At 34.5% G+C, this 24,246-nt stretch overlaps 1 protein-coding gene across 1 annotated transcript in view; it reads right to left on the reverse strand.

The window, feature by feature from the left end:
• Positions 1-2,855: 2,855 nt before the first annotated feature.
• LOC108569394 (maternal protein pumilio) overlaps positions 2,856-24,246 on the reverse strand; it is a 48,271-nt gene continuing 26,880 nt past the window's right edge. Inside the window, exons 7-12 of the mRNA XM_017930926.1 lie at positions 5,186-5,726; positions 4,689-4,814; positions 3,775-4,604; positions 3,521-3,710; positions 3,282-3,450; positions 2,856-3,196 (exon numbers count right to left, since the gene is read on the reverse strand). Of these exons, the coding sequence (XP_017786415.1) occupies positions 2,944-3,196; positions 3,282-3,450; positions 3,521-3,710; positions 3,775-4,604; positions 4,689-4,814; positions 5,186-5,726 (2,109 nt within the window). The 3' untranslated portion in view covers positions 2,856-2,943. The remainder of the gene's footprint in view (positions 3,197-3,281; positions 3,451-3,520; positions 3,711-3,774; positions 4,605-4,688; positions 4,815-5,185; positions 5,727-24,246) is intronic.

Consider the following 24,246-nt stretch of genomic DNA (forward strand, 5'->3'; position numbering starts at 1 on the left):
TCTCTCTCCTTCTCTTTGCATTTTTTTCGAACAAAAGAAAAAACCCGCCGATGCCCCCAATATATTAAACTACACCGTCCATCACCACGAATCTTCGAATGGGACACTCCGAATCGCAAATCTGCTTCTACCGTCCACCAGGAAAATAATATTATCGATAAAAATAATAAAGAACTTAGCATTAACAGAAACGATTAATTACATAATATACATTTGTTACATGATTTGTTATTTTTTGCAATTGGTGGTATCGACAAAATATTACAATACTTTACAAACATTATACATATACTACGACTTGGCCGAGTCCGCTCCAACAACTCACGAAATTGACAATCGTGTAAATTCATGTGGATTTGGACGGATCCAGCGCAATGCGTGATATATTTATTTACAATAGAAAGAACCCTGTAGTATTATTATTTTTTTTTGTATATAAAAATTACTATATATAAACATTACTTTTTTCTCTTTATTTAATATACAATTATATATATATAGTGACAGTGGAGGTAGAAACAATGTTGCAGACAAGAGTATCCCAATTGGCGCTATGCGAATGATCAATATTTATATATATATATAGCACATATATATAACAATTTCTTTGTTTTCTAAGTACAAAAGTGGTAATATTTTACATGATTATACAACTATCAAACATTTTTTTTTTATATAAATACAATTTAATATTCGGTTAACATATATACATATCACGTTGATTCGGGGTCATTCGGTAGGTTTCGTGTCGGATCAAAAATATTATTATTATTATGTGTTTTTTTTTTCTTTCTTTCTTTCTCCTCGTATCAACGAGACGCATATGATCAAGAAACTATAAGAACTTAACTTTAGAACACTCTTTTTCCTTACTGTGGCAATTTCAATTAGCTGTTTGGAAATGGATTTTTTTTCTTTTCTCAATTTACCTTTGTTATATCTTCCTTTTTTTTATACGTCTTCATATATGAATTATGAACAAAACTATATTACATATAATACAAAAAAACGATAATATATGTACACATGTGTAGGATATTAGAAGGGGGCGCACATCTCGTTAGTTTTAAAAATAATGAAATGAAAAGTAGTGACAACAAATGAACGAACATAACTTTCGACGTGTAACTCGATTGCATTAAGTATAAATAATTCTGTTACCGTTATACAATTCGGGAAAAATATGTGCAATTAGAAAATGTACATTTAAGAAGATTAATTTTATGCAGAGTGCAACAATATACTCTTGTATTTTATCAATGTATTTTTCACGTTGAAAACACACACTCACAAAAGAAAAGTTGTAAAAATCGATTTAAAATTAAAAACGAAAATAACCAAAATTATAATTGCATTGTTCGAGATGAAATTAAGAGGCGTAATTATAAAAAAAGTAAAATTAATGGAATTTCTTTAAGCGATTGACAAAATATAAGAGTAATTGGGTAATTGATTGAATAGTAACACAAGTATAACGAACCTTCTATCCCTAATATATTTTTTCGCTTTAATTTGTATTTTTTTTCCTTTCTTTAAATATATACTTGATTTCTTCATCCATTACGATTCTAAAGTACAATTTTTAAAATTTCTAAAAAAGTGTTATTTTTAAAGGTTACAATTGTGTAATTTGCATGCGTTTATTTACTTTAGTTTTTTTTTTAATATACTTTAAAAAATCTCGAAATCAAAGAGAATTCACTTCGATTACGTTCATTTGCTACTTGAGAACATACACCTTACGACAAAACGAATAGTTGAATCACTCACTATATATATTTACCATTGCTATACCAAAAAACATGAATTTCCAACAACACGTAAATTGAATTAGTTGTTAAATAAACAAAGAAAAAGAATCATTTACTTAGTTTATATTATTAAAAAAGAACAAAGTGAATAAAATAACATAAACTGATAAAAATGCATAGTATTCTTTTCTAAATAAAATAATTATTTAATGTTACATGATGTGTACGTGCGAAATATGTGGATGTGTGTGTCTGTGTGTGTGTTGTGTAAGAAGGCGGTTTTACAGTCTATGAAAGGTAATTTCGTCACGGATGATTTTTTTTTACAGAAAAGATGAATTGTGTCTTCGTGTTATTCTTTTATTTATTTTTTTTCACTTTCAGAACTATTCCTGAGGATTCGATATCACAATATTAATGTCAGGATAATCTGTGTGGAACATATTTTTTTTTGTTTCGCTCGGATATAACAGTACATGCTTTCTTCTTCAAGTTATTTACATCGATTCAGTTTATGAAATTATTAAATCCAAATTCGCGAGGCAAATAACAATAACGAAGGCTGCAGGAAATCAGCAACGCGAGCGTTTGTTTCTGTTGTTTGTATATAGTTATCTTGAACTGACCATGTTTTCTGTTTCATTTCGACTCGTATTTACTGCATTAGATAAAAAAAATGCAAACTTAACACATTGTGACCACAATTGAGAAAAATGAAGATTTTTTGAAGAATAAAAAAAAAGAAGTGTTAATTAGGAGTAGGAGATGCGCAACTATATATAAATACCTCTATAATACAATTAATATATATATATACCATATTTCACGCTAACCTTAAACTAAAAATTATAATTATAGAAATTAATAAACAAACGTTAAATGAAAGTTATTAATATGCTTAAAAAGTTGAACAGAAAAGAAGGCGTAACGATAAAAAAAATAAATGAAATACTGGTACCCCGCACTTAAGACTTCAAAGTGCGATTGGTCAAACAAAAAAAATATTATATGTATATTATAGAAAAAGAAAAAAAGTATTTGCAAAATGTATAGCCTTAATACAAGAAAATAATAATAATTGGCGCAAATAAAAATTGAAAAAAATGAATTTAAATTAAATAGTTTTTTTCTTTTTTTTTCTTTCTTAATTTTGTTTTGTTTGCTGATGTTATATATTCCTTATTTGCGTTCATTAAAGAACGCCGTTGGTGGGTGGGCCAATTGGGCCAAGCTCACCACCCATTGAACCCATCGAGCCAGGGGTTTTCATGAAGAACTTTTCCAGCTTGGCGATAATATGTTTACCGTAAGTATACTTACGGAGAGAATTTAAATGCGGCCGGATCTTGTGCATTAAAACCTTTCGCTGCGTTGGTTCACTGACGTCTATCATCTTTTGAACAACGTAGTTTGCGTATTGGTCTTTCATCATTACATGCAGAGCACTAAACGGAAAGTAAATAGTGTTAAAATTTAAATTTTTAAAAAATGTTTTTTTTTTCTTCTTCAGAAAACAAGGTGATTACTTACTTATCGTTGAATCCGCACACTTCTTCGATTAGTACAGCACGTTCGTTTCTCGTAGCGTGTGTCACGCATTTTTCTACCACATTACTGGCAAACTTATGTTGACTCAACACCAGAACCTTTCCGCGGACACTGGTGATAAGTTGCGATTTATCTTCAGGCTTACCATGTTCTGTAAAAAAAAAATGCGCCAGGATGTTAGAATTGAAATTAATAATTGAATGCGAATTTTAATAGCGTACCGAGGACATGTTGGATGACGTAATTTCCAAATTGATCTTGAATCAATTGATCGGTGTGAGTGTGAAGCTCAGCTAGAATTGGTGCAGTTTGTTCTGGCGTGCAATGCTCCAAAATGCGTTGAATTACTCGGCAACCGTATGGATGTGTAGATAGGCTGTAAACTTGACCGACGAACGATTGAATGACAAACTGTTGGAAGGAAAGATGTTATTAGATATATTCTATTTCTCCTGCAATTATAATGATAACTTACCTGTAGAGCATTCGGATCGACACATTCAATACATTTTTGAACAACATGGTTACCATTTTGATCTTTAACGCATTTCAAGACATGCCCGTCGAGTTCTCTAACAATTTCTTGCTGCTGTTCTGCCGGTATAGACTCCAACGCCTTTTGAATTACGCGGCAACCGTACATTTGCAAAGCTAACGGCAATACGTTGCCCCTAACTTTCTGAGCTAACGTAGTCTTCTGTTCCGGTGTACCAAATTCGAAAAATTTCTGAATGACATAGTTCCCGAATACATCAGTCATCAAGTTATAAGCGGCGGACAAAATCTCGTTGAAAACCATTTGCTTTTCCGCCGAAGAGGCGCGCTCGAGCTTCTGTTGTATGAATCTGGAACCATGTTGATCTTGCGAAAACTCGACAATATGATTTGCAAGGTCACGCAACTGTAAGTTCGGGAATCGATTATTCCTGAAGTCTTCCAATAGTCTGGAACGACCTTGGGTGCCCTTATCTAATGAACTAGCTACACCGGTCAAAGAAGAGATCTTATTGAAAAGTGAATTGTTGGAACCAAATATTGCGTTTGTAGTTAAACCAGCAGCTACAGTATTTCTATATTTGGCTTCAGCACCTGGGGCGGCAGAAAGAACGCGCGAATTGACCAAATTGCCCAACTGCAAGGGTGCAGTCGGCGGTGGAGTTAGTGAGCCAGTTATAGGACTCGGACTTCCGCCCAATCCATAGGAAGCAGGCCATTTCGGTCTGTATTCAAGGGATGGCGAGAATGCGGATGTGTTCCTATCGAAAGAGTCACGCCGTCCAGTTGTCGTCGATGTCAGGCCTAAACCTATTGCAAATATACACCATTAATTAAAACGTTTAAGTTATTAGATTTGTATTTAATTAGATGAATGATGAAATTAGTATGTACCTGAATGCAAAGAAGTTGTAGTAGCGGCTGAAGAGCCGATGGTGCCAAGCGAGGAACTGCCGAATTGGGCAGAGGGGGGCGCGTGCAATGTTGGGAACAAACCTGAACCCACCCCTTGGGCCACACCTGAACCCACACACACCACAAATAAGTTAGTAAACATCATGATTAATGAAATAGAAAACAATGAACATATATATTTACAGGTATTACATATTGATGTTCAATGAGATGCAAAGCAAAATATGAGAATACCTGCATATATAAATATGTATATATAGTCAGCTTAACTCACTTAACTTACGAACTTTTAACTGTATATACATATAAATATATTTAAAAAAAAAACATCTCTCTCAAGCTGATCGATTGATAACCAATGATATAAAACTGCATCATTTCAAAATAGCATGCCCACAAGCATGGTGTTTGCGTTATATGTATATATTATGTACAAAAATATTAGTGAATGAACGAATAAATATAGATTTATTTACCTCCAAGTGTTGTTCCATTCACTGATGTATTGACATTGGCTCCATATAGACTTTGAGGAGTACTCGAGTAAAGAGATGCTGCCGGTGTCTGTCTGGAAGCTTGAGGTTGCACAAGAACTGGAGCTGGTGAGACAAGACGCATTGGCGTGCCATTTCGCATAGCTGCGCCCTGTGCCATAAGGATAGGAGCTGCATTTTGGTCATAATAGGGTACGATGTATCCAGGAACTTGGGGTTGCACTTGCTGTTGGGATTCAGCGGTGCCGTTGGGCGTAAGTGGCCGACGAGCACCGTTGCTGGCACCCTGCTGTATAAGGTTTGCAGGTGCCGGATAAACCCATGGACCGACTCCATAATATTGAGGTGCAGGTATTAGATATGAGGTTTCTTGCTGGGTGTTCACTAAGTATGGTCCAGCAGCTTGGGGAAATGCGGCCGCCTGTTGCTGCTGCGCGAGATACTGTTGTTGCTGTTGCTGCAAGAGCTGCAATTGTGCTGGATTCGGGGTGGCGGCTTGAGTTTGCTGTGATCGAAATAATTGCTAGAAAACACACACAAAAAATAATACACATTAATATAATTGCAATAAATAAATAATTAATTATAAATTTCAAAATTATTGGGTAGATAGCACCAGCACCATATGGGGTAAATATTTGTTTTGATAAAAAAAAGGCATATGCTCATATATTTGTTTTGTTACGCATTGTAAGTGGCAGACTAGAAAATGCGACGAATTTATATCTGCGATACGAAAATATATATAAACGCGTTAGAAAAATTATAACCGGATCCAATTCCTCTCAGGCTTTAAATACACCAAAAGTTTCAAATATTTACAATAAACATACGGCGGGCTATTCGATTTTAAATACCGACATTTTAACAGTTCATTATATGCAACTTCTATTTTAAACCGCCATTAAAAGGAAGAAAGAAATGGTCGGAAAACTCCACGGCGCATTTATTTTAGTCAATGATATAATAGGTTAATAATGGGTAAATATTAAAATGTTATTTTAGCAAAAGCGAAATGTCTCTTGCTGGCTCTGTACACTGATTCCATGTTTATTACATTTACATTTTTGCAAAACAATCACACAATTCTTTATGCCAGAAGGAATTCTCTGATTTGAGAATTTTGTAAATTGGATTGCAGCAGACATAATGAATAGAAATTTTGTAAAGTGGGCAGGACCAGTCATTACTATGTCGTTAGAGGTTAGGTGGTTACTTAAAATACCGTCTCATATTACCTAAAGTTATAGGTGAAAGGAAATTGATCTAGATAAATAAAATGAGAGAAATTAGAGACGCGTGCTTTGTGAGCTAATTTATTCACCACCTACAAAACGTTTAAATATTAAACACGCATAAAAGCAACTAACAATCAATCACTATAATATACTATATATTTTGCAGAATTTTTAACGAACAAACAATTTTGAATACGGTTCAGCAAAAACGTATTGATAATTGGTATTTTTTTTACATGCGTCGAGTTCATTCAGGTTTATATAAATATAGGAAATGTTGTAGCGCAAGCGTTCTTCGCCAGGGCGAGGTCACTTTCATTGAACAGTACTTGCAATTACATTAACGAAGACTTATTTGCATAATTTTATGTTTTTAGACATCATATAAAGTTGATGTTAACTTTACATGGTGTCTGAGAACGAAACATCTTGACTGAACTTGAAAAACATAATTACTAATGATGTCTGGGGCTATGTATGGTCAATCATCATTCACCCACTCATTTCTTTATAAATATGTAAATATATTTTAAACAGATTATTTATTATTATATTTGATCACCATTTTTAGTTAGAGAAACTAATCTTACAATTAATTGGATGATCTAAATCAGTACGATCGGAATGCCCAAAGGCGTAGAAAATGTGATCCAAATCTTGTTAACGGATTCTTAATTAAGTGATTTAAATGTTGTTTTACGCGTAAAAGTAGTGACCAAACCCAGTCAGTTTATACAATATACATTGAGCGTTGGCCACGGATCATAAAATAAAAACCAATTAAAATCTAGTCCACTTTTTCTTCCTAGTCTAATTACTAGTTTTTGTTCTATTCAAAATTGGAAGTCGAACTAACAAACAAAAAAAAAATGGAATGGCGTGGTAGTATGTCGAGAGGTATGGTGGTCAATCAGGAAATGAACGGCTCGAATCGAATAGCAGTTTCAGTCGTGACTCTTGATAAGCAGGACACTACTGCTTATTAGATTTGTGACGTGGAGCTGTATATAATCCGCTCTTAGAAAAAGGTCTCTACCATTTTAGAAGGGAAACTTATATAAAATTAAGGATCCTATGATACACTTACGAAAACACAATTTTATAACATGCGTTTGTAATTAATTATAATTTTTTAGTCTTAGTAAAGTTTCTCGCTTTGAATGCGCTCAGATTAAACTTGAACTTGCTGCTGCTTCTCAACACAACGGCGACGGCAGCACGTTTTGTGATGCAATTACGTAATTCGCTAGCCTCGCTGTGTTCAATGAGAAGTCTTTTTTTTTCTTTTTCGCTTCTACGTTGTTGCAAGATTAAATCTAGAATCATTTGTAGACTTTGCGGTCGGATTCTAGGGTAAATACGCACTCGAGAGAAATTCTTGAGAAAATCCTTTCAAAAAAATGAATGGTCCGCATGGGATCGGCAGAACGTTATATGTGTATGATGCAATGTTATTTAATCCCCGAAGTGTTTGACCGTATTGCGGGTGTTAACACTATAGGTCTTGCAAAACAAACGCAAAGAACGTTAATCTTTAGTTCGTTTAAGTGCGAAATGAAGAGAAGAAAAAAAGCAGACAGCAGAGCTAATATAGAAAAGAAGGAACTGAGTGGTACCGATGTGGGGCAAACGCGAGTAACGGATCTCCACCGGGTCGTTACACCTTATCTTTGGTCACTCTTCGTCGAGTTCAGCGGAGTTCATTTGCTGATGGCCGCAGGAATAAAAAGCTTACTTTAACATCTCACCAGGTTTCGTGGAAAACCAATCAGAATTATATGCAACAATATTGATTCCGACGACCGTACAAAAATAATATTTATACAATCTTTTCTCGTGATCGTAAGCTATCAGAAGAACGAAAAAGTTTTATTTCTTTGTTTCCCATGAATGCATAAAAATAGATGGCAACTGTAATAAAGTTTAAATTATTTTCGAAAACGCCAGCGACACGATTACTACTGTTTTTTAGACAACGAAACAAATTTGATTCCATAAATATATCCGTAAATAGAAAAAACTTAATTGAATTTGGTGCAAATAAAAATCGATTATGATTTGTTTCACTTGTTCCACTGCACGTTATTTAAGCATTCAAAGGCAATCCACACTTTCTTAGAATTTCAAGTCTCATTTTTGTGGGTGTTCGGGTGCTCTGGAGTGTAACGCGCGGTAAAAGTTGGACAGTATCTTTTCCAGATAAAATCGCGTGTTACGCTAGTCGAAGCATTGCATAAAAATTGTGCGTGTATATAAATTACATTGTCGTCGCAACTGCATGTGTCTGTATAATATAGTACTGGCAATACGTATCAGCAAGTAAAGTGTTTTTTTTTGGAATGCAAATACCAATAATCTTAACTATGTTCACTAATGTTTACCTTTCTGTTAATCTCACTAAATTACCGAATATAGAAATTACTAATTATTTGCAAATAAGTAATAGCAGGGGAATGCGTACGAAATATAGAGCACATTGAAATATGAATTAAGTCACTATATTTGGATCGGGCATTTTTTTTATTTATCAGATAGTTATAATTCACTTTCTTCGGACTTTCAAATTTTGTCTGTGACCATTGCGCAACACAAACACATTTATCAAGCGTGGACGTATCAGACAGACGTATCCATTGTTAAGTAAGCCAAATTATTAATCACTAATTAAATGTCCCACCTTTAATGGAAATATATTTACTCAGGCGTTCCACGTCATTAATGTACCCGGAGATATTGATTTGTATGTCAAACATAAAATGGAAAACTCGTTCGGTTTTATGAACGGATGTTTTGATAGTCGAGCCTCGCTTCTAAATGTATTACATTTTTTTTCCGCTACCCTGCAATACAGTATATCACGAGCCGCACCCAATGCGCTATCATTGTTGAATAATACTTTTTTTATTTAATTAAACTGCAGCAGCAGTTAAAGTAATTGAAGATTGAGCATTCTGTTTTTTTTTACACGCAGGAAAAAGCTCTTCGACGGCCTTGGTAAAAGCACAAAACGCAATTTCCTTACTGCAGACGCCCACACCTGAAAATAGGTGTGTTCAAACTAGATCCTGGTTTTGCTTTCTTTTTCTGGCCCAGACTAATCTATCTAGTTATACGCTTAGTGCTGGCTATTTTTTTTTCGTCACGTATAATTTCGTGCACTATAAATTAGTCTGAAACGTAATAAATTCTAAACAAAACATATTCTCGAGGAAGCATCTCAGTATTTTTATTTTCTCGTAGCCTTTCGGACATGCGAATGCAAATCCTACGGAAAAGTGTGTTAGTGGGAGAGAAGTAGGTCTCAAAACCGCGAAAGCTCGCCGCAGACTCATGGAAAGAAAATTACCGTAAAAAGAAATATTAAACAGAGAACAATCAGTCGTAGGTCTTTTAATTTTTTTTTGTTTATGCATGTGGTTACCATTGTATGCTGTATTCAAACAAATATTTAACAACAAAAAAAACTAACTGTTTTTGGCATTACGCGAAGCGGTGGAGTGGTTTGGTGAACGTAATCTTAAGAAAACGCCCGTCGCCGAAGTTTCATACATTTTCACTGTCCCTCATAAATTATAACTTGTTGCAACGGAGCGAAATTTATTTCCACGAAAATAAACTTTTCCGGGGCATTTTTCTCGTTTGCCCGAGGTCTCTCCGCATGTGCTATTTAACATAATAGCAAACATATTTTATGAATAAATAAATTTCTTTCATCAAAATGAAAATACCAAACGTTGCACGCGTCTTCATCCCATTTTCACAGCATCCTTTCCAACTGTATATACGATCAATTTCTAATAAATACCAGTTTGTTACGATAGAAATATATCAAATAACAAGTAAATCACGAAATATGATATACATATTTGCATCGAGGAAACGCATTTTATAAACCGATATTATTATTTTTTTTAAGCGAATATTTCTGGTATAATAAAATATAACGATTATGCATTACGTATCCTTATGAATTGGCAAGGAGTTTTCATTTGAATAATAATAATGGTTATTATTGCTGCAGCTCACTTCCTTCATTTATTTGATACAAAATTTATAATAACAATCTTTATTGGAAATCAACGTCAATGCAATTTATACGCGGCAATATTTAATAAAGTGTACCGCAAAATATATATTTCCTCGTGCCTACCCTTTTTCAATCGCATTATAGATAAGGGCGGAACGGCGTAATCTAATTCGTTTCTTATTTAGTCAGGAAATGATTGGGTTACCAGTTGCAGCTGGAGGATTGGATCAATTAACTTTGTCGAAGTAAATTCTTTCTAAGATTGCCCTAGAATCTTGTGCGCCCGAAGACATTTTTTTTCTTCTTCATATGAATTACTTTTATTCTTGGTATCAAAGACTGAATCTATTATTAGAAAGTAAAGCAAACATAATTGAAGACGTAACGCGACGACTCGTCTATGACGTGAATTTATCGATAACGCAATTGACGGATGCAAATTTTAGATCAATTTACATTCAAATCTTTGCGCAATTGTGTAAACAATTAATTGTTACAAAACTAATTACGTAATTTCACATCTGGTATTACATATTTAAGATGTATAGCGATAAGAATGCCTTACTAATTTATATTTATGGCTCACGCTTTTTAATCCAATACTAAATCTCTTATATATATATATATTTTTTTTTTTTGGAGTTTCAAAAAAGCCTGTCATTGGAGAGACTTTCTAAATGAGCAGCATTATATGCATGAAATGTCCTTCCTCCGCACGAAGAAGAGCGTAAATTACTTGTCATGCTCAATAATGATTGATGATGGGACATATTGCCGTCATAAATGTGGACATTAGTAAATCCACTGCGGCTTATTTATGGAAACCTTAAAAATATCACCCACTAAATGCTTGTAAAGTATGAAAATATTGCGTGAGCTCGCGTGGTACGCATGTGTATTTACTTGATATGTTTCACTTCCTAGATGCTATTACATATCATTGTAGTGCACTCAGAGTGCTATTTACCATTTAAATGTAGCCTGCAAGAGGCTGTACTAGTTTCCTGCCATTTTATTTCACCGTTATTGCGCAAGTTACGTGTCAATAGGTAATGCAGCCAAGTAGTTGCACTAAGTGGCCTTTGTCAGAAGACGGGCGGATATGAAGTGGAAGAGGAAGATCTCAAGTAATGCATGAAATCACCACTTCGGGGTGATCATCGATTAAACTATGCGCGTCTGGCGATAAAACAGCAAGAGGCTTAAATGATACAATAAATACACACGGATTAATGCAACGGTGCATTCACTTTGTTCCTAGTTTCCACTTGTTCCCATTTCGAGCATCATTTTCACCGGCGCTGAAGATTTTTTGCGTTTCACACTTTCTAGAATTTTATTCACAAAGAAAATGCATTTTGTACAGTGTAATTTAATAATACAGAACGAAAAACGATGGAATCAGATTAGAAGACAAAAAAAAATAAGACAGTCAGTGTTTTGATGTGCGTGCAGCGTAACTAATATTCGGAATTATTCTTACATGACTAAAAGTTGAAAAACATAAAAGCTGGGGAAATATTGAAATCGAGGTTAACTCGTTTTAGGAATTCAACTAAATTATTTAATAGTATTCGTCCAAGCCAGAGAAATCAATAGCCTCCAAAGTCCTCCTCCCAAATGATCAAGCCGTGGGTGTAATCCAATGTCAGTTTTTTTTATTAAACTTTAACATAGCAAAGTCAAGATTTGTTTCTTTCTATAATTTTGAATAATGAATGGAATCATCGTTATATTTTGGTTGAACTCAAAACATGAAGGATGTGTTTTCGCAATGTTCAAAGGTGTATGATAATTTCGCGCGGATATTATTTATAACGTTCGCCACTTAATTCGCTTTGCTGTTTAGAAGTGATTAATTCCGAGCGAGATGATTCCGCTTTTAAAATTTTCGTCATTAAATTTGCACCGCATTTAAACATTCACGGAAACCATTTGGGAAATGCACGGTTGCATACTGAAACACTGGGGATGCCAACGCCCGTCCAGTGGATGATGAACCAGGTTTGCCAGGAATCTCTATATGCAGCTACAGTTTTCACATAAACCAGTAGGTACTCTTACTTTATTGCAATTACATCATTACATTAAATATATTGGACCATTAAGATAGACGTAATGCACTGTTACTAATCATAAATAAGTATTAGAATGATAATATAACCTTTTTAATAAACCTTGTGAAAATATATTCAATCTTGAATTTTAATCCTAAGGTCAACACATTAATGGCATGGCTTTTACAAATATGTTTGAAGTGAATGAAAATTTATAACCAATCAATGTGTAAATTCACACATTTCATAGCTGAGTAAACCAATGGCAAGGTTGCGACGCTGCTATTACCCAAAGATGTTAAATATTAAGAATCTGTATCGACACGATGGAAGTGGGGGGGTTTTCAGAAATCAATCGAATCGAGAAACGATAGGGTGCAGATACCAGCACGTAGGGGATGCACCGTTTCTCATTTATTTACAGAATTAAATATTGACCTGAAGGTTTCGCGTTTTGTAATCCAACCGATGCCTCTCCCACACTATATTCTATTTACGAGTCCATTAGCCGCGCCCACAGAAAACCACCCCACGGTTGGAGAGTGTCAAAAGAGATTTATTTCAATTAGTCGAAAACGACTAATGCGCATCATCGTCGCCGCTTTATTTGTCTGCACGCTCTCCTCCTCTCCACACCGATTACATTTTTCGCCCCTTTCCCTTTTCTCCCCCATCATATTTATTTTTCCGGGGGAAAATTTAAATGCCGTAATGGCATTTGGACGGGTAGGTCGCGTCGCCTGCCTCCCCCATTTTCCATAAAGGTCGCGAGAAACATCCCGAGTCCCCAGAGGGCTTTTATTATATCCACCTCGCTGCCACTTTAATTATTTAGATTTTTTTCTAGTTGATGCCCTTTACGTTCCGTCCCAAGACCAAATAATAAACATTTTACATTATTAAATGTTAATCGCAGAATATAATAATAATACTAATCAGTTTGCAGTTTAATTACAAACACCCCGTAACCCAACCCGGTATTTCAATCAACGGCTACATTGTGGCATGGCTCACTAATTACGTTTATGGTAATTACAATTAATAAGCAAATTCCGCCAATGGATTTTATAATCGGCTCGGTTATATAATACGAAATCTGGTAATGTGCGATATAGAATGTAAATGGATATCGATTTAAAAAAGCGCTAATCAAAACGCGTTCACCGTGTACAACAACAACTGCAAACAAAAATAATGTAAGACATGTAATACACATGCAAAATCTATTGAATTCGCTGTGGAAATATTGATTTAAAAGCATATTTACTGCAGGCCAGTGCAATTATAAAAGTGATTTTAACTAAGGTAATATTATCCGTTATATTGATTTATCGAATTAATAATTCGCGAAATTTAATACAATAATGGACACAATTTATTTTGATCATACGTAATAACATTATTACTATTACTTGCATATCAATAACCCGAACAATTTAATATACTCGGGTTTATTATTTATTGTTAACTAAATGTAAGCAGGCTAATTCAATGTAATTGAAATTCAATATAAATCAAATGAAAGCGCTCAACTTTTAAATAATTAATTTCCGATTTGTACGTTCAAATGAATGTTTCACGGAATTCCAACGTGCGAAGGTTTCCGAAATCCGAATGTATCGTATAATTGATCTGATGAACTTCACGTTCATTAGCAGAATTGACAAAGCTAATCCAAAATATCAATATTGGATAGATTTAATAATTGAAAATAATGTTTACTTATAAAAAAAAGTAATTAATTCGTGTATATTCTGTGTTTGAATATAACTTCATATTGATAATATAGACATTACAACCCAAAAAATGGTAGATGACGAAAACGATTAGTTTTTCGAATGATCGCGTCGTATCAGTAGTTAATTTCCTGTAGGCGGCTGTGCAATATTTATGTGAAGGTGTGCCAATAACCCCGACTTAATTGAATAACCAAATCGCTACTGGGGATGAAACGTAGGTTCATCAATTTGAGGCACGAAAAGGGGGGGATGGTCATAAAGTTTAATAAATGGAAATGGAGTTATTATTATATTTAAGGAATTTTATTGGAAGAGATGTCCGCATATTACGTTAATGTTTGTACCGGTTGAGGGAGTCTATTGTGGAAAAAGGACGAGGGTAGTGCATGACAATGCATCTATTCTCAAGGCACACCGACTAACTGAATATTGCTTTCTAGATATTCGCCAATTGCCACGGAAAGTATTCCCAATACTATATTCCATTTATTTTTTTAACGTTGAAAGATTATTTAAGTGAAAATGTGCTATTAGCTCGATTATAATTACTTAAACTGTATTGTAAACAGTTGGAAAATTATGGAGCGTTATTAATGGATTTTTTTATGTGCTGTCCAGGGAAAACGCATCGTCACGAACATGCAAATATTAGCTTACAATTACAATAGTTTATTTTGCTAATTATAAAATTGTAATTGCAAGTGTATTTCTGCAACAAACGCGTCTTTCTCGTTGGCAGAGGAGCAGAACGAGGCGCGTCCGGCCATTTTGTAATTAAATGGAAGAGAAAAGAAAAGGAAACAAACATTTCCGGATAATTGAATGGGGAATGTTCACGAAATGCGCACCGTTCGAGTTTTATCATTATTAAGGGTACGTTATACATTATGGTGAGGATAAATTCGATCATTAGGCTAAAATGATTAAATGTTGGCTGGATGGGTGCGACGGTGGCGCTTCGTGCGCCGGATACGTCTGGATGTGTTTGAAAAGTTAGGTGGTTTATGGAGGGCATTATGAAAATGAGATTCATGCCTTCGTCGTCGTCAGTCAAGGAGGACTGACACTGTGTGTGCTCGTGGTACCGTGAAGCTCGCTCTCAATTATTTCGCACCTAGAATGAACTGTCGTAAATATTTCAGACCTAAGTTGCATGCGGAACGGTTATTACACTTAAAGCCAGGCGATAAGCGAACGATAGACCCTTCCCCCCTTTTCGCCGACGACTTGTAAAACTCATTATGCGCCGCGACTCGCGCGTTAATAAATTACACGCAACACACCCCAGCATGCGTAAATATTTAATATGCATAGTGACCGGAAAAAGGCTTAGCAAAACGAAGAAAAACTAATTTTCATATTGGATCAAACGATCAACATGTATATTTGCATCTAATGGACAACCGTTTGACAACTACTAACGCATGATAAACTTCTCTATGGACAAAGAAAAGCTTTATTAACAAACTGCTTGAATATAAACAACACGCTTTGCTTCGGACCGTGAGTGTAAACAATCGCCCTAGGTAATAACAACGTGCGAACACCAATACGCTGTCGACATTCGTCGCTCCACGTGTAATCTATAAACTGTTGTTTTATTACGGGGTGATGGCGGGTGGTGGAATTGTGTTAAGACAGGCCACAAAAGTGGTTTTAGTATATATTCTAAATCTAGGTCGACGTGAAAATGTATGTGGCATTGATTATAGGTCCGTGCGTCCGGCCGCGCCCATTAACGTGACAACAGCATCATCGTAGCAATAGCAAACCTCCCTTCAATGAATCAGCAATTCTCACCACCCCCATTTGGTTGCTGGTTGTCTCTCCGCCGTCAGTCAGATTAACACACCGCACCCTCTTTTCCAATATGCCAAATGCAATTCCCAATAAAATTGCGGTATGCCAACCACAACAAGTTCCGATAACGAGCTTCGTCCTAGTCATAATCGTATACATAGAACTTCGATCGACACCAAATTCATCAACAAATAACAGAAATTTTAAACACGATTTTGTTTGCTTTCATTTTACTATTCAGAAACAAACGAATGTCTGAACTTGAGAAGCGAGCGAAGCTAAATATTAAAATTCAAATATTTATATTTACATTCCATGAATCAATTTAAAAAACATCCTTTTTATACTAAATATGTGGGACTATTATTATCTAGTTGTTCTTTCTATAATGTATAAGATATTAAGATTGAATAGGTCGACATAATGTGAAGGGTAACTCAGGAGGTTATCCCATATTCCATCCCGCATATCTGCTAATCAAAATATATTGGTCATAAATTTATGAAGGTACTTTGCCCTAAACATTATTCTATTTTAATTAAATCATAAAAGATATAACATATTAAGTTACAGTAATTTCGATTTGCGTATTATTTGAATACAATATTCTTTGAATTATTACTTAAATCTTTGAATATGATTATTTCCGATAAGATGGATTTGAGTGATCTTTTGGAAACGGTAAAAATCGAGAATGAATGCTAATATATTTGCGAAGGTTTACGGTATTTTACTATAATATATGTAAATATCGGCAAGGCTTCTGCCGCATGTTAATCGACGACATAAATATAAATCCATCGATGTATTTACAGCAAGAGCTCATGTTTTCATTGTAGAAGGATCGAGAAAAGCTACAAAGTTCACACAGCTCCGTCTCACTCAATCTCTGTGTACTCCCATCTAATTTTGCTAGTGTGAAAAGTGATGGTATATTATGATTACGGGCATCTGGTACGGAGCAAACACATATGGTTCAATTCATTTTTATTTCTTTTTCTTTTGAAACGCTATACTCGTCACACAGTATCAAAAATCGTTCGTGGGAACATAGGGCGCAATACGTGTATTTATTTTTACGTGTTATCAGCTTGTAATAACGGAAGCATTGTTAACCAATACGCAATCTACAGGAAAATCGCGGTAAGATAAGAAGTGTGTTTAAGAGGAAACGCAACAAAAGGATTTCCAGAAAACTTGATTATACAATTTGAAAATTATTTTAGCTGCGTCGAGGCAATAAATCGCAATTAAATTGTCCGCAGTGTTCAGGTGGCGCGTATTTCTTTGCGCGAGTTTTACTGGCAGGTAAATGTGCATTGGATATGATTTAAAGTAACGTTTATGTCGTCATGTGGTTGATGAATGTCCATTTGATGTCGGCGGCGGAGCCTAGAGATTTCCATGATTTATCAAAACACAGTGCGCAACATTTTTGGCAGATTTATTAGGTGCACGTTACGAGATTGCAACAACAACGAGGAGCGCTTTTAAAGGCATATCATATGTAGATCATTGTTTAAATTGCGTTCATTGGTGGGCTACGGGAAACATTAAATGTTAACCATTGCAATTGATGGAGGCGCGTTCGGCCGTTCATTTTGATTGAATCTATCGGAATTGGCAATTGGCTATATAACCAGAAGTTTCCTATCGCCACTTAATTGAACTGTTATTTAGTTGGATCAATAATCGACAGCAATGAAGACATTTGAGAGCTGTACAACCACACAACGCTTCGAAGCTAGCCAACTAAATCTACGGCTCCTTTCATGCGGGCACATAAAATAAAGAGAAAGCCCTTTTTAATTAATTCCAACTAAAACGGATTATAAACTAGTTGCGAGCGGATAAGAGAATTGTGGTGGGAAAATACGCATATAAGGGGCCTAGATGGTTCTCGATAGTAAATTGTTAAAGCGCGCAGCAGATATGTAAAATATTCAAATGAACCAAAAGGAAATTCGCGTGTTTGTGCAGTAAATCATTCTCCAGCGAGACTTAATTTAATAAAAAAAAACAAATATTAAAAAAAACCAATCGTTGTTCATTGAAATGTAAAAACAATTCACAAAAATAATTGGATTTAATCGAAGTTTCCAATAGATGAGTTCACATATCCATTTGTATGTGCGATACATGAACGAATGTACACAACCTCCTAGTAGTAGTAGTACTCTTTTCGAGCACGTAGTGTGTTACTATGTTACTGTATTCAGGAATGCAACACTCAAGGCCATTCTTCTCAGCCTCATTGACTGCTCGCACACACTATTACACATCTAATTCCTCATCTTATAAATTTAATAATTCCCGATCAAATCGCCAAAAAAAAACGGAGTGCTTAAGATGAGTTCTTTGAACGAAAGATGTTGCAAATGGTGAAGATATTAGTCTACGTATAACGGTTCCACTCCGGTCATTCCGATTACATAACGGAACCACTACGTGTATTCACAGGCGGCGTCGGGTGTAAAGACCTCTGGGTTTTTCTTCAAGTCACCACGATTATTTAAATTAAATGTATAAAATTTTTGGAACCAGTTCTTTTCCGCGTTCATTTTTTGTGTGCGTAAATACTTCGACCCAAGGTCAATCAACGAATAGTACGATTCAGAATAAAATTTACGCAATTGTATTGTAGTGGAATTGATAAATAAACATAGTAAGTCTGGATATCGCAAATGCATATAAAGAAGTTGGATTCTAGGGCGAATACGTGTACAGTTAATAACGGTACTACCTGAATGGATTGCAGTCAATCCAATAAGTACGACAATCGTCACTTTAATTACCTGTTGCCCCACATACGCTTCTAGATCTTACATGTATACATTGATTGTTAATTCATACAACAAAAAGAAAACAATATTTACTAGTTCACATATAATTACGATCTCTTCACATACTTTGAATGAATACATTTTGTTATTCACAAAACGGAAATATATTACATATTCGTATTTATTAGAATTATAATCACGACTCATCATTAATTAAAAAAAAAAGAGTGAACCGAGAACGGAAGGTTAGAAGAATTAAATATTTTAAAGGTCAATTGCCCCAACGTTCAGGTGTGTTAAAGTAAGTAATTTCGACTAATGACTGGAAACAATGTAATACAATGTCTTCATGTATGTGCGTTGCCAAAATGCAGGAACCTGTGACGGTCTTGGTCACTTAACTCTTGGTCACGATAACCTCCAAAAATCTTCAAGAATTCAAGAACGATCCGCTTTATTCACACGATTTTTTTTTAAATTATATTTAATGACACATGATTCTAAGAATATTTCGTAAGATCCTAGACGAATCGTCGTATAAAATACCTAGACGGCAAAACATCGATTTTATATAAAAGATGGGGAGATGTAAATATTTGCTCGTTTTGAAACGCGATATTCCCTGTCTACTCACTTATCTTCCATTTGCAGCCTGATATTACGGCTATTACTAAGTTTTTAAATAAAGGATAGTCGAAGGTAATGCAGTAATACAAAACTGAAGCTTACATCACGAACTTTCAAGTAATTGCATTTATAAATAAAATCATTTTTAACTCGTCAAATGTGCAACACACGACAAAAGCTGCGATCATTATTTGGATAAAAATAGCATGCACATTTGAATTTCTACAAGTAAATTCCTGTGTTTAGTACAATATTACAGTGATTTGCATCTCATCCCAAAGCGTTCCGCCACCATTACATTTAAAATTCAAATTAAATATCTGTGAGAGCTCCCTGAAACTGTCTAGAAAGAAAAGAAAACAAAACAAAAAAAAAGAAGAAGTGTAGGAAACTGGAGGTCCGTTAGAAATAAGAAACAAAGTTAAATCAGTAATGAGATAATCGTGTCTATGGATTTTGGGAAGTACTTTCAATTGCGGAATGAATTGCGAAAATAAAAGTAGTAGACGGGCAAAGCAAAAATTATGGGTTCGGTCATATTGTGTATTTGCGTAATGCGCACGGGTTCTGTCTGTTCTGTTCGTGGTGTGTTTGGTAGATTAAAACTTACAAGTTGTGCTTTGAGTTCCTTCGGACAAACGGGGCCGAGCCACTGGTGCAGATTAATGTATCTCTTGGGCAACATCTTGAGGCATGTCGGAGTCTGACGGTAGTCCAATGGGTCAAGCAGAGCGGCCGGAGCCTGAATAGGCGACCCACTCTCTTGCAACACGACCATTGTGTTTCAAAATATTACGATTTTATTATTATTCAAACCCGGATCTGAATCCTATTCCTATTTTTACTATCCCTTTTTCAATAGTACATACTATTTGTTGTACGTAAGAAAAACTTTGTTCATATATATATATATATTTTTTGTTGTTGTTGTTGATAAACGTAAGGCGCTCACATTTGGTCCACACTAGGTCATCAAATCACAAATACTTTTCAAACGTTCTTTCTTTGTTTATGTTTACAAACAAAAACGCCGATTTGAACAATTATGTCTAAAGGCACTGCTATAAAGTTCTTTTCTTTCTATTAACTTTCAGTATTCTTTTTTAATCCAAATATCACAGATGAATGAAGCTCTCTAAAAGAAAGATAAAATTTGATGAGTTTTTGTCTCTTAAATTGAATTCGAGAAACCTTTGAAGAAACATATTCCCCTGAAGATTCAGAATTTTATAAATTAATACGCTCTAATCAATAATACTTAGATGTGCTGTAACTACAAATTATATTACACAAAATGTAGATGTTGTTTTTCAATAATGATCAAAAATACTTTGTAAACAATTCGGTATAAATCAAAAGCAAATGTAAATAGATACATATTTCTTCGAAGGTTTCTTTTCTTAACAGAAAAAGTGAAAAAGAAAACCCACTAATTGAAACGTAATAATTGCTTTAGAACATTTCCAATCTATCTCACTTTAACATTTCTATAATCTATTTTTATTAGAAATAGACAAACACATTCATGGAATTAATTGCCGCAACTACAACAAAAATAGATATGATATAAATCAAATACGCCTCGTGAATATCTTATTTCCAGTATTAATCAAGACTGGGTTATCATGTAAATATGATATATGCGTACTTAATGTGTCTTAATTTTCCATTATTAGAACTTTTCCGCATTTCGCTTAATACGCGTTCGAAATTGCTGACCCGAGGCCGATTTTAATAAAACTTCGAAGAAAAAAAACTCCGTAAGCGATAATTTATTAGTTTTTACTCTACTTTCAAAATGAATTATCATATCTTAGTCCATGTATTCTATTTTCAGAAAACGGAAGACTACCAATTAAAACTAAAACATGCAGTTATTTGAAATCAATAAAACGGTTTAGAAACGGTTTTCTTTCATTTAGTTTCGTGTTTTCATGATCATATTAGGGCATGCTGTAAAGGTAGGTAAGCTAACTCGTTATAAAACTATAAAAAAAATATAATTTCTTCTATTTAATGATGTCTAAGCTACATAAAACAGTAATTTGATCAATTAGTCTACTAAAACACTATATGCAATCGTTTCACGGATCATGTAAAAATATGGTCAAACCTTAATGAAAAACAAATAAATTAATGCGGCTCGCAAACACAAAGTTCCTTGAATTCATAACATTTCAATTAATTAGTGTTTAACAGCGAATTTGCAGTCCAGTAATTTAAACAGTGGGCTCTAGATAATTGATAATACGGCACATCGAAATGTCGGTTTAATTAAACTTCAACGTAATTCAAACTGGATTTCAATTCGAAACGCGTAAATCGTGTGTACACGAAAAATCAGCCACAAAGCAGTTTCGAATTGCTGAAGGCAGAAACTGTAACTACTAGATGCGATGCAGTCGAACTGCATATCAGAGAGTCAAGTTTCTATTGCACTTCTGCAGAAATTCTATGCAGCAGCATAATGACATGTTTGTTGTAGTATGTAGGGCACGTTTACAGACGCATATATCACTGTACAATATTACGTTTCATTCGATTCAATATTCATCTGAGTTTTACTTAAAACCAGCGTCCGATTAATTTTCAAATAATAAAATGTCATTGACGGTTGGACATGTTAGGATGTTTAATAGATTGAACGAGAATTAGGTATAATGCATCATGAGCTCAACGAGAAAAAAAGTAAATTTTGCGATACTCTTGATAAATGAAGATGTATAGGTTCTTCAGTAGTTAACGTATTTTATTTGAAACTCTAATTGAAGTCACTTTGTGGTATACCGGATAAAATTGTAATTGATAGAAATGGGATACGTTTGTCCCAAGAGAACTACGGTGGATCGGAGCAGAGACACGAAATAAAGAAGCACGGCACATACATACGAACGTTGTTACTGGAGAAACTCAAGACACAAACATTTCTACTCGGATAATTGTAATTACAAGAGCAAATATGTAACGAGGTTTTTTTTTCTGTGATTAAATAAAATATTATATACAGTCCTGTAAAAAATGTGCTGTGGATTATATTGATGAGCAAATAACAGATGTCTTACCAGCAAAAGATTGCAAATTGTTTGTTTTCTTTTTTAAATGTGATACATCTGGGTGTTTCAATTGACGTTAAGTGATATGAAAGTGGGAAGTTTCTGGACTCCCAAGAAATGTATGTATGTACATTTTCGTATTGATTTTGATTCCACTCTATTTATATGCGATCAATAGGTATATACATATCACACTTAGATATTAATTCATTCGTAAGATAGACAGAGCAAGAATAGACAGAAACAACAAATAAATTTAACAATAAAAAACCAGCAACAAGATGTTCCGAGTTCTTATTTTTTCGATGCAAGAACGTGTTAGTGAAATTTCTATATACATGTTTTGCATTTTCTTTCAATTATATTGGAAATAGTTGTATGAACTTGTAAAACGGAAATGTTATGTTATGTACACAATTATTACGTCAAAAGCAGGTGTTCTTTTTACAAAAAATAAATAAATTAATTAAATATTTTATACAGATTAATATATAAAAATATAATAATAAAAAAAATAAATCAACCAACCTATATTGTTTCTTTGTTTTTGTTTTCTAGTATGTTTTGGGTATATATATATATAATTTATAAATCCAACAATTACTAAATAAATATGTGCATATGACACTAAATAATAGTGTGCTATTTGTATATATATATAATAATAATTTCGAGTTTAAGACACTGTGTTTGTAGCACTCGTCCTGCAGGACTTCCACGCAGGATACATTTGCGATTGTCGCGCTGTCTTCGTCGTACGAAGAGTGATTTCCATGTGCGCGTCACAACGGTTAGTGAGTAACTGAGAGAGCTTTGGTGAAGGCGAGAGGCGTGCGTGTACGGAGTTCGGGCCTCGCGCTCAGTGGTTCTTCGGTCAGCGCACTCTACCTATTACCTCTACATTTCTACTCTTCTAACTCTACCTGTTCCACCATGGCCACGTTATACTATCTACTACGAGAAGCACCTCCAGTTTCCGTCTTTCAAGTTCCTCCGCATCAATGTGTGAGTGTTGTGTGGGCCTCAGCGACAAATTAAGAACCGTTAAGGTATATACACATACTATCTGGACGTGTATAGATAGATAAAATAGGAACAAGTTTTTGAAGACGCTCTTCCTCAACGACAACTTTCTCATTTCACTATATTTAAAATACGTAATGCACAAAAAGACCTTAGTAAAAAAAACTTTTATTTTCTACAATTCATTTTACTTTATATTTTCTATATAGAAACGAAGCGGTGAATCCAGTTTAGCAATTAAATTTATTTTCAAAAATAAAACGCAATTCCCAATTATATTTGATTAGCCAAACGCACAACTATACTAATTATTTGTTGTACGCGTGGGTGCGTATATTGTTTGTAGGATACGGTTTCAAAGATTATAGAAAGTGAATAAAAAAAATCTGCAAAATGTTCCAATGAAAAACTCGTATTGGTCGCACTGTTTAATCAGGTGAATCAGACGATTCGAGAACACTGTCTAATCAGCGTGCCAGAACTGAACACAAATTTCTCATTTTTCATTAGAATAAACACTAATAATACAATATCCAAGAATAAGTATAATAATATCGAGTGACTTCCGCGTTCATTCTGAAATATTACAAGTTAAAAACAGCCTGATTCTGGATCGTAAATATGTTCAATTTACTTGACTACGCCAATTCATTTTAGGTTCGACTTGCAAAACGTCAAAGGAAGTTCTCGATAAAT

This window comes from Nicrophorus vespilloides, unplaced genomic scaffold (assembly GCF_001412225.1).
Source record: "Nicrophorus vespilloides isolate i.1.1-1 unplaced genomic scaffold, Nicve_v1.0, whole genome shotgun sequence".
Lineage (NCBI taxonomy): Eukaryota > Metazoa > Arthropoda > Insecta > Coleoptera > Silphidae > Nicrophorus > Nicrophorus vespilloides.